General features: G+C 42.6%; 1 protein-coding gene across 1 annotated transcript; it reads left to right on the forward strand.

The window, feature by feature from the left end:
- The first annotated feature begins 1,112 nt into the window (after positions 1–1,112).
- cunh4orf54 (chromosome unknown C4orf54 homolog) lies at positions 1,113–10,037 on the forward strand. Its single transcript, XM_020100285.2, has 2 exons — positions 1,113–5,353; positions 8,199–10,037. The coding sequence occupies exon 1, from the start codon at positions 1,229–1,231 to the stop codon at positions 5,327–5,329; it is 4,101 nt and encodes a 1,366-aa protein (XP_019955844.2). The 5' UTR covers positions 1,113–1,228; the 3' UTR covers positions 5,330–5,353; positions 8,199–10,037.
- The last annotated feature ends 1,729 nt before the right edge of the window (positions 10,038–11,766 follow it).

The raw sequence follows: 11,766 nt of genomic DNA on the forward strand, positions 1-11,766 counted from the left end.
TTCTTCCCTGGATATTGTATTGCTCCTTCTTCTGAGTGAAGAACCAGCATGTATCAGTACATTTATTATCCTCAGAAAACAAAATGTGTAACTTGACATATACTCAAAGTGCCTACAGTAATTAAGTGGTATAAGTTATATAAAACTATTTTTTATTAAGACATTATACACACATAAGTAGTATATGTCAATATATGTAGAAAACTATACATTTATTACAATAATTCTTTGGACTAATGAATCATATCAACAGTAAAAACAACTATTTTACTGTTGATGTAATTCAATAGTACCACCTTCTTGAGAGCCTCAGATTCCTCCAACTTGTTTGGAACATTTTGGAATCCCAAACTGAAGAGCTCCAGACTTTACTCACCCAGCACCACTCAGCTCACCCAGGTACAACTCTTATCTTATCGTATTTGACTGGATAAATACATGAACCTAAATTAGTTGAATTGCATTGAATGGAAACAAAGAATAAAGTAAATAGTTATTTATATTGCACTTTTCACAACAAATGTTCTTCAAGTTTATAACCGCTGAATATAAAACATTGCAAGCAACACGTCAGAAGGTAAATAAGGTGATAGTAATGAGACTCTGGTTTCAGTGAGAATTCACTAAAGGATTGTAAGAGAGGAGCTGTTCTTCTGTGAAAGGTGCTGAATCTGACTCTGTTTAGTTTCATCAGATTTCATATAAAACTTTGAAAGTTATAAAAAATATAAGACAGAAATTATCATGGGATTTTCCCTGGGACGCCCCCATCTGTCTCTCTCTCTCTCTCTCTTTCTCTCTAACTCTCTCTTTCTCTCCCACTCTCTCTCTCACACACCCACACTCTCTCTCTCTTTTTCTCCTCACCATCCCTCTCTTACTCGCTCCCTGTCTCTCTCACACCCCCCCCCCCCCCCCCCTTCTGTTCTGTCATGTCTGTCTCTCTCTCCCCTCACACACTCACGCACACACACACACACACACACACACACACACACACACACACACACACACACACACACACACACACACACACACACACACACTCTCTCTCTTTCTGTCTCTCTCCCTCCCTCCTCTCACACACGCCCCCCCTCTCTCTCCCTCTCTCTCTCACCAACTCACTCGCTCTCCTCGCCCTCCGTCCTCCCCTGTCCCTCCAGAGTTTTCCGTCCTGTGTCAGGTTAACATCGTAGACGAGGACCACCGGACGGTGAGACCGGACTAAATGGAAGCAGCGGAGGAAACTCTCACTTACCTACATGACACCGGACTTCACAGGAAGCTGCTCCCAGGGGACAAGGAGGACACGAAGAAGAAGGAGGTGGAGGACATTAAAGGCCACGAGTCCAACTATGTGGATCTGGACATGAAACCGGAGTGCGCAAAAACTGTGAAAGTGACTTTTACCGGCGAGGGGAACCAGCTGTCTGTCATCAAATGCGACGGCTCGAAGCAGAGTACCGGGGAGGAGTGGGGTGAGCCCCCGGTGGAGACCCAACTTCCAGACTCCGATCATGGCTCAGAGACCGACGGGGGGCCGCTCCAGGACGAGCTCGACCCGAGCGACTGCAGCGAACACGTGCGCAGCGAGAGCGACGAGCTCCAGTACACCGACATGTACCTGAACAGTAAGACCGAGTCAGACGACGGAACCAGCGCCGTCCTGTCCGACCACAGCGGCTCCGACACCGTGGAGGACGAGTCCCACTACATCACGACGCATGAGATCCAGCTGACCGAGCTCGACCACGACGTCGACTACGACCTGGGCCGCGGCACCTGCTGGGAGTTTGAAGACGACAACCTGGTTTACTCATTTGTGGATTACGCGTCTTTTGAGAGCGATGAGACGCAGGAGGGGACTCTGGTCCTGGAGGGCAGGAGTCAGGGCAAACCGCAGGCTAATCTTGGGGGAGCGGCTGTCAGCACCGAGCAGGAGGAGAGTGATCTGTGCGCCAGCTCTGATGAAAGCGTGTGCAACAAAACCGAAAGCGGAGACGCCAATACTGGGCAAATCCATCTATCCATAAAAGCCACCTCCAGAGCAGTGAACGAGCCGGTCTGTGTCCCTGAGAGCAGCACCTGTGGTTACGCAAAAGACTTTGGAGACAGGAGCCACTTCTCCTTCGTTAGCTCCGGCGCCAGAGCGGGGCCCTTGAGCGATAGGGCTCAATATTTCATCCCCGCGCCGGGCCGTCAGCACCTTGCAACCAAACTGAGACGGAATGAGTATTCCAGCGGAGCCTCCAGCTCCATCAGCGAGCTGGATGACGCTGATAAAGAGGTGCGTAATCTAACCGCCAAGTCTTTCCGCAGTCTGGCATGTCCATACTTCGATGCCATTAATCTTAGCACCTCCAGCGAGTCCTCCATGTCGGAATATGGGCTAAATAAATGGTCAGCCTACGTGGACTGGAATTATGGAAACATATCGCGTGGGGGAGAGCGCAGCGTAATTGCGCACAAGACTTCCAGCGCAACAGTGGAAATGAATAACACTGTGGAGAGTAAGAGAGACGGTAAGTCCACTACAGACACGAAATCACCACAAAGCAAAATGTACGCACTGAACAAGAGAACAACTTTTCAACAAGCTTCGAGCAAAAAGATCCACGTGAAAGATCCAGTTCAGCCAAAGCAGCGAGGAGTGACACTGAATTTCCTCTGTAATGTTGAAGCCCCTGAAGGCACCAGGCGTCCAAAATGCTCCAAGAATTCACGATCCACCGAGGATACCGGGGCAGTGTCGGCCAGATCAGGATGTGACATGCAGTATCATCTCACTGAGAGCACAGGGGACACGCACAAAAGGGCCATTTTTGCATCAAGTTTGTTGAAAAATGTGATTTCCAAGAAGATGCAGTTTGAGCAGGAGCGCAAAATGGAGAGGGGTGAGATCCGTGACAGACAGAGGAGTCTGGGAAGAGCTTTGCACAGACAAACCTCAGAGTCAGGCTCAGGGCTGAGTGTTAACTCTGCTGATGATCAGCACCTGGAGGACAGCAGACCCAGTTCCTGTGGGCCTGCAGACGAACCGAAAACCAACAAAGCCCAAGAAGAGTCAGAAAAGGGACAACATGAGTCTCCAAAAGTATCACTCAGCCACAGCCAGAGCAGTGCATTCAATTCAGTGAAGGCAGATGAGCCAGAACCTGTAAAGGAGGCTGAGCCCACAAGTGACACACAACACACTGCAAAGGACGGATTAGACACCAACAGCATGCTGACAAAACTGCTTTTTGTTCCGAGCTACCAGCTTCACTCAAAAGAGAAGGGTTTTGCAGAAGACATGAGCCACACACCTGCCACAGCGGACGGCCTGCAGAAATTTGAAAAAGACGAAATAGGAAAGGGGGGGAAACCACCTGAGATAAAAATACGCCTGAGAAGTGTGAAAGAAAATAAAGGCTGTACATTGAATATTGCCAGCCTGTTAACCCCTAAAATAAGTTACAACTCTGTTAACACATTCAGGGCAGCAGGTGATGCTAAATGTCACATTCTATCTACAACAGATAAAATGCCAAACTTCACAGTCAGAGACATAAGAGACACCAAATGCAAGTTTCAAACGCCGATTTATCGCGTCAGGGATGTGCGTAAACTGGTAAAAAGCTCATATCGCTTTGTTTCTCTGGACAGTATTGAGAGTAAATATTCCACAGCAGCTGATAAACTTGAGGAAAAGGGCAAAACGGAGCCAGCGAAACGTTTATTACCATCTCCCATTGTGATTAAATGTCACTCTGTGAAGAAAAATGCTAAATCACAGGCCACCGAGGCATCACAGATCCAAGCAGGGCCATGTGAAACAGCCCAAAGGGAAAGTGCACCATCACATTGCATGACGGGCAGGGTGCCACCTGTCGTGTCCAAACAGCTACACACTGACCAGTCAGAAATCCAATCAAACACTGAAACCAAACTGACAAAGCAGAGGCAGGTCCCAGGGGAGACAGTGGATAGGAGGAATGAGCCCACGATACCAAAACAGGCTGCTATAGAAAAGCTTAAAGCTGCGGTCAAAACAATGGAGCAGCTTTATGTGTTTGATAGAAATGAATGGAAGCGTAAATCTCAAGCTCCACAGCCCATCACTGACAGCCATGTGCTCTCACTTATAGCCAGAGAGGAGCAAGGAGGAGAGCAGCTGGAGGCAACGAACACCGACAGGGTCCCTCAGGCCACAGAAACAGGCAGAGCTCAGGAACGTGAGGGAGCTGTTGATATAATCCAGGTCCCATATAACACCGACACTTTTAAAACACAATCCCAGCAGGGGAAAATATTTAGCAACAAAAGCGTCCTTCATTTTGGCAATGGCAAACAGCCACGTGTCAGCATTAGTTCAGTCAGAAACTCTATTCCACAAAGCTCTGCTCCGCAAACATCATCGACTATGAAAAGCTCCAGGGCACCGGCGGCTCCTCTGTCGGTGAAAATAGAGCCACTGAAACACGTCCAGGTGCAGCAGGGAAAGGTCAAAATCATTCCCACTAATCCCACTGTCACACATGGCTGCACAGACTCCGAGAACTATTTAACCATCCCGGGGATGGGGTACACAAGTGAAATCAAACTCTCGAGGGAGGGGAGTCAAGCCCACACAGGTGACAGCAAGACACCTGAGCAGAAAAGGTCTCCGTTAATCATGGAGTACCCATCAACGAGCATCTACCATCACCCTGCAGCAGCGACGACGACAGGGCCGCAAACCCAACCACAGGTGTTGTGCTTCTCTCCCACTATGTCTATGAGCAGAGAGGCAGCCCCACCGATCCAGCGCAAGATGCTTTTGGACCCCACAACAGGACATTATTACATGGTGGACACTCCCATACAGGCCACCACCAAGCGACTGTTTGACCCCGAGACAGGCCAGTATGTGGACGTACCCATGCCCCATTTGCCAGTGGCCCCTGTCAGCCCTGTGCCTCTCTCCTTGTCCCCCCTGACACTGAACCCAGGAGCGTATGCCCCCACCTACATGATCTACCCAAGCTTCATCCCCTCGCCCACTCTCCAGGCTCAGGCCGTGCCGGGCCAGTCTGAGGACGCAGGCGGGGACAAGGTAAAAAATGCCAGAAGTCCAAGGCTAGAAAAGAACACAACAGGTGCAGAGAGCGCGTATTACAGTGCAATGGGAGAGGCTCCGCAGGGGCCACTGCAGCTACCTGTGAGTTTGGGACATGTGACCAGCAGAGGAGGCGGAGCGAGCTCAGAGAGGAAGCCGGTCATCAGCATCACAACGCAACAAGGTCCAAGAATCATCGCCCCTCCTTCCTTTGACGGAACAACAATGAGCTTTGTAGTGGAGCATCGGTGACCAAGGAAACACCTCATCATACATGTAAGTTCCACTTTTAGACTGACACTTACTGTGTGAATGATGAACACAACTGTAGATTCCTTCTAACAGACACAGTCGATCAAGACAAATACGAACTAGAGAAAGATATTCACTGAATCGGTGCATTTGTGTGCAACAAGGACAGTTGTGTAAGCCATTGAAATGCAAGTGTGCATTTTTTTTAAATATCACAATAAGCAATGGAAAAATGAATTGAGTTAAATATTATTCAAGTACAGTGTGAGTAAAACAAGTTGTATTGAGAACAACTTAGTATAAAACAAAGAGACATATGCATCTCAACTCTCAATGAAATGACTTTGAGATGACAGTTTTCAAAAAGACACAAATACCTGCATAAATGTACTGAACTTTTACAGGACTTCTTTTTCTTTGTAATTTCTGTGTTGTAAATGCTGCTAAATGAGAAGTCTGGCGTGGACGCTGCAGTAGTGGTATGTCAGTGTTAATAGACATGCTGTAGCTTCTTGACAGGTAACCTTACTCCACGGAGCTCAGGCCGGTCTCGCTGGGAGATTGGATGTTCAGTCACAGCTCACACCAAGTTGGTTGAGTTCCCTTTTCTCTGCATTACACACCGTCGGGCTATTTTGATAGCGTGCGGCGAGTTTGTTTACACGGTTTATTCTCATGCCTGAAAAGTGTCACAGGAAACTATTCCAGTCAGTGACACCTCCATCAAGTTATTCTATAATCGGTGTTGTAAAATGCTTTAATTGCTCAGATAACATTACACTTCTTTAATGTGTTTGTTCCTTCTTCATGACATCTCGTGAGACTTTCTCACAGCTGGATGTGTTGGAACAAACTTTCTTAAAAATACGTGACGTGAAACGCTGCGCCAACAGTTGGAAGTACAGAGAAACAACATAACATACAATTTCTAAACTATAAGCCTGTTCGTTTAAACAAATAACAGCAGCATTTTATATGACTATGATTTGGCGCTATACAAATAAAGTTGAATTTGCTGTTTTCAACGATACAGGAGGTTGTTCATGTATTGATGGCTTAATGACAACTTACAACACAATCATACAGAAATAAAAAAATAATGAAACACTTGGAAAGAGTGATTATAATTAATACAAATTATATAGTTTAAGAAACATTTTAGCATGCTAATAATTATTTTATTTCCACTACACATTTAATGTCCCACTGAACCAGTGTAAAACAAAATTTGGTTGCTTCAGGTTTTGCGCGCTAAATCAATAAACTCAATGTACTAATGTAAGTTGTGGGGACTTAATGGTGGCAACAAACAAGAAGCAGATCCCAAACAAGCAAAGGCTGCTCATGCTCACACATCTTAAGGTCTTATCAGGAAAGAAGCTCAAGTTCTTAACTCCTCATTTAGGATAATTAAATGATATTGTGATGATGTTCATATTACAGTATTAACGATATAGACTCTTAAGGTAAAACCAGTATCTCTTCATTCTCTTATCAACATGAAGCTCCATCAAACTTTGCCTTGTGGCGACTATCGCGTCATAGCCAATTACCAGGCTATCAAAAACGATCTTTCTTCTGTCTCTTTTTTGAAGTAACATCAAAGTCAACTCAAATGTAGCTTCTATTTCCATTGCTTCTACTTCTTTGTTCCTGCTGAAGTCAGCATGCTAACCAGCTAGCATCGACCCCACCAGCTCATCTTGTTATTAACGATTGCGAGTAACTGTAGCGTTTGGGCTGACCTCAAGAATTAGCACTTCTTAGGGGGTGTATTATAAACACGGCTCTTGTAAATGAAACGATGGCTGAAGCTCTTGGCAAGTGAACAAAACATACTCCTGGTAAGAAAACAGGTTCTGACGCAGAGAAAACTTACAAAGAGTACCTTTAATAAAAGTTTTTTTTTATTACAGACATTTTCATATTGCAAGAAACAACAGGTGTAACTACTGACATTAATCAGGTGTCTGTTACATTCAAGTGTCTCCCGGCACAGAGCTCCAGACAGCTAAGAGAAACACTAATGTGCTTCCAGTTGTCAATTTGAAGCTGGTGTGTGGTGAAGCAGACAGTAGATCATTGCTGTAACCCACTCGATTGGAGTTTTAAATGGGAATAAAAAGTACCGAAAGATAGAAAAATAAACCCTTCTCTTCACCAAACTGATAATTAACTTTCAGTTTCTCATACACCTATAGATACACACTTACAACTGGTCACAGTCCATTCACAGCTAACGTGTCAGTACAATAATACAACTGCATGAGGGATAGATATCAGCTGGGTGCGTGGCAGGCAGGGGCCTTGCATGGGGTTGAGTAGTGGTGTGAAGGGGAACACAGGGTGTGTGCGTGTGTGTGCAAGTGTAGTTCGTGGGGGGTAGTGGTGGGGGTCTTTCGGGCGGAGGGACGTGGGGGCATCGCTGAGATAGTGATGCAGGAGGAAAAGGTCAGGCAATGTAAAGTATTTGTTGTGCTGATGCAGGGAGAGGACAGCTGCTCGGAGAGATCAGATGCTGCTGCAGCTCCAGCTTGGAAGCAAGTCTGCAGGGCTGAGATGGGGTCAACTTTTTATAGCCCCCTCCCCCTCTGCTTTTTCCTAAACAGGGAGAAGGAGGTGGAGAGCTCTGCCGACCTCCAGCACTCCTACATAAACAAATCGAGTAGCGTGCCCCCAGAAGTGAGCTGGCTGAATCTGGTCAGCTGGGCACAACCAGGAACTGCAAAGTGAAAAGTCACTGCATTATAATCGCCCTCTTACGCAAACCGAATGAAAAATAAATACGGTTTCCCTCTTAAACACAATTTTGTTTTCTTTGCATCAGTCTAACTAATACTTGAATATTAATAATTTCTTCTTTTTTTAGACATCTCCTGTCAAGAAGAATCTGGATTCAATCACCGTAAGTGCAGTACTTCCCCAGTCACTCCACCCTGCGATCCACTCCCCAGGACAACTTCCAACCACAATTTATACCCCCACTTTGTTGTGTTGTTTATCTGTGCAGCAAACATTACTGTATTCTCTATGCATTGCAGCACTTTGTAGGGTACATGGATTCAGCCGAATCCTCTGGCTGATGCTCTGCCATGTTGCTTTATAAATCAGCTTTGAAATACTTTCCATTCAGCTGCTGTTTAGAAATCGTATCTCTGCTGAAATGCTGTTTGGGCCCCACATCATGTCTATTCAAAAGGAAACAAGGCAGGTCTTCTATTAGAGTTCAGTGTCACTCATCATCGCCAAAGTCATTATTTCATCACATTATGAGTTAGACTGTCTTGAAAGAAAGCATATGTGACTTTCAAAAGGAAAAAATTACATTCTCCTCTTACCAATGAAAAAGTTTACTCAAGTTGTAACATGCAACCTTCCTCAAGGAGACATTACCAGGAGACATGTTTGCTGTTTCCTGCATGTGGTGTCATTTAATCTGTTTCTAACCATGGATTAAAAAGAGCTGAATACATCCCAGTGAGTTGCCATGGCTGCCAATTTATTACTCTTGGCCAAACATGCAACAAAAAAAGGCTATAGAGAAGGACATTTATGTTAACAGTAGATTCAAAATGTAAGAATGGTTGGTCGGAGTTTTTGCTGAATGAATTGGCAGTGTATCTACATCTAGTATCTGGTCATGAATTCATGGTTCTGAGTAAGGTTGCTATTGTCTTTAAAATAAACTACTATCTTAGAAAAAAAGGGGAATTCAATGTGTTCACTGGAAGTTACGTAGTCTTACATTAATCGACACAATAAGATAATTTATCACAATAATTACATAATACAATGTGTGTTTTACACAATTTTCTCAAGAACAGGGACCATATGTCTGCACTGAACCAAAAATATGCAGTAATGTTGAATTACATTATATTTTCTATCATTGTAACTTCAGTCAGAGGAGGATTTGAAATGATTTCAGGATTTCAAACAAATATATTGTAGAGTTTTCCAAGTCAACGGTAGCCAAATTATAAATATGTTACATTATTGTGTATGATGTTACTACCCCATCACTATTTTTTCACATTCACAATAACATTTCCATGTTTGTAAGAGTCTGTTGCTCACATTCTACTAAAAGTCCATGGTTCATCTTTGTCGTGACTCACAAAACGCTGCTAATACCTGCAGGACTGATGTGCTGTGTGAATTGTTTGTTTAATCCTAAACGCACTCATTTTGTATGTTACAGTGAAAAGAGAAACACAGAGTGTGTTGCTCAGATGTAGCAGAGCTGGGACTCAGGTTTAACAGTGTACTTAGATCATTAAGTAGTGTTGGGCCTAATGAGTCAGAACCAGCTTAGACATTTAGGGGATAACTTCCTCTACTGGTCTTAGTTTATTTTACACTTTTGTGTAATGAGATGGGAGTGTGAATGTGTGTTTGTGGGTGTGGGTGTGAGTTATGTATGGCATTTCAGCATTCTGTGATCGTACCACAGGGACTCATGTTACTTCACTGTAGACAGTAGTATACAGACTGTACATGTGCTGTGTGTGTCCGTTTCCCTTGTTTAAACTACTTGACCTTTTGCTTAAATGTGCATAAAGTGAGGTTTTCGGTATATTATACATTAACTGATTACACTCGGATAAGAATTGAAAAAAAATTGTTTTGCTTTATACACAATGTAGTTCTGTTTCCTTTTGAATACACATTGGGGCATATAGGCCATTGTGCTTTACTTGACTCCGTTTCAACAGCATCCCATGTGGGAATAATGCAAAACATAGATTGCTGTTTTTAGCATGTTTCAAAACTAAAGGTATTTGGAGCTGCTGGTCAGTCTGTGTACCTTAATTCTGTAAAATACATATGTTATTATGCCTCTGTGAAAACAGACTTTATTAAAATAAAGTACCCTGTGAGTTGATTATGAATTCATGCAGTGATTTGGAAGATTTGTTGTTGGTTGAGCAGTAGATTGGTTTGCAAATTGCTGTTGCAGCATTTAATGCATTTTGAGGTGAAATCTAATTCAAAATTTGAACATTTTATTAATGACATATTGTCATTCTTAATTATAATATTTTAACTATTGTTTTAAATAAATTTGCCTTCAAGGCAGTTGAGCACAGTGCACATAAAACAGTTATTTATTATAAAAAATAATTAAATGACTAAATTTATAAAAAAATAACATTTAAGAAATAAAATAAAACAACAATACATTTTGCAGAATCGAAAAAATAGAACGTTTGAACAACTTATATTTGTACGAACAAGTCCAAATTGAGAGATATGATAGTCTACCTCCTGCCATAGAGTTTTTAAAATATGTGTTTGAACAGCAAGTTGCCAAAGGTGAAAGATAATAAACATATTTTACTAATTTCAGATTATTTATTTTACGAGATTTACATATCATTACAATATATTTTGATTTGTAAGCTCCAATAAACCAGCGATTCTAATGTTGTCCTGAACATAAAACTTACAAAAACAATTCTCGTGATCATTATCAGTTTATTTTATGACCTTTATCTGTGAATAATAATGTACTTAATGCACTTGGATTGTCACCATTCTCTCTGTCACCAGTTAATGGCTGTAAATCTTGGTGATAGCAGGAGCACTATGTCAACTTATTGTAAAGTGAAACATTTGTGATGGTTTCTGATGAATTTTGGCCAAAGATGCACTGTAATATAGACAATATCATGTGTTAAAACATTCTTCCAGGTGTCCTTCAACAAACCTGATGACTTTGAGGTTCAGTATGAAAAACTGACTGTGTCAATGCTTGCTTTCATATAAAGAAAGATGGATAAGTGAAGGTGAGATGGTTTGAGGCAAGTGCATAAAGTTTGTAAAGGTTTGAAGTAAAAGGGGGGCCACATATTTGAATGAAATGCCTTCATGGCTCCGCAGTCAATTTGACATTGTACTGTGTTTTATGTCTGATGCCAACTGTGTTGCGTGGCTGCCCCCGAAAAAGATAGAGGTCAGGATGAAGAGCTCGGTACCTTGAAAGTAGGAGCGAGTGCTGTGTTTGCACTTACTCACTTGAGAGTAATGACTATGATGAATGTGTGTAATGTAGACTGACAAGCCTACATATGTTTGCAATAAATTCAAAATGCAAGCTACTCAACATGTTTGTGTCCATGATTTTTTGTTCCATGCTAAATATATATATATATATATATATATATATACTGTATATTGTATATATATTTGGGTAGTTGGAAAAATAGAAATCTTGAATGATCGATTGATTAATTAATTGTTTGATAAATGTTAATAAATCATTTTTGAATCTTCAAACCAACAAGCTGATCAAACAGTAGATGTGATTGGATTCTTCACAACATGGAGATCCCAAATTATGTTCTTAATTATTAAAGGTTTATAACTGATCTTTGAAATGTTAATGAATGATGTATTATTTATTAATTAATCCAATGTAGTAACTTCTTAATCCT

This window comes from Paralichthys olivaceus, chromosome 8 (genome assembly GCF_024713975.1).
Source record: "Paralichthys olivaceus isolate ysfri-2021 chromosome 8, ASM2471397v2, whole genome shotgun sequence".
NCBI classification, from domain to species: domain Eukaryota; kingdom Metazoa; phylum Chordata; class Actinopteri; order Pleuronectiformes; family Paralichthyidae; genus Paralichthys; species Paralichthys olivaceus.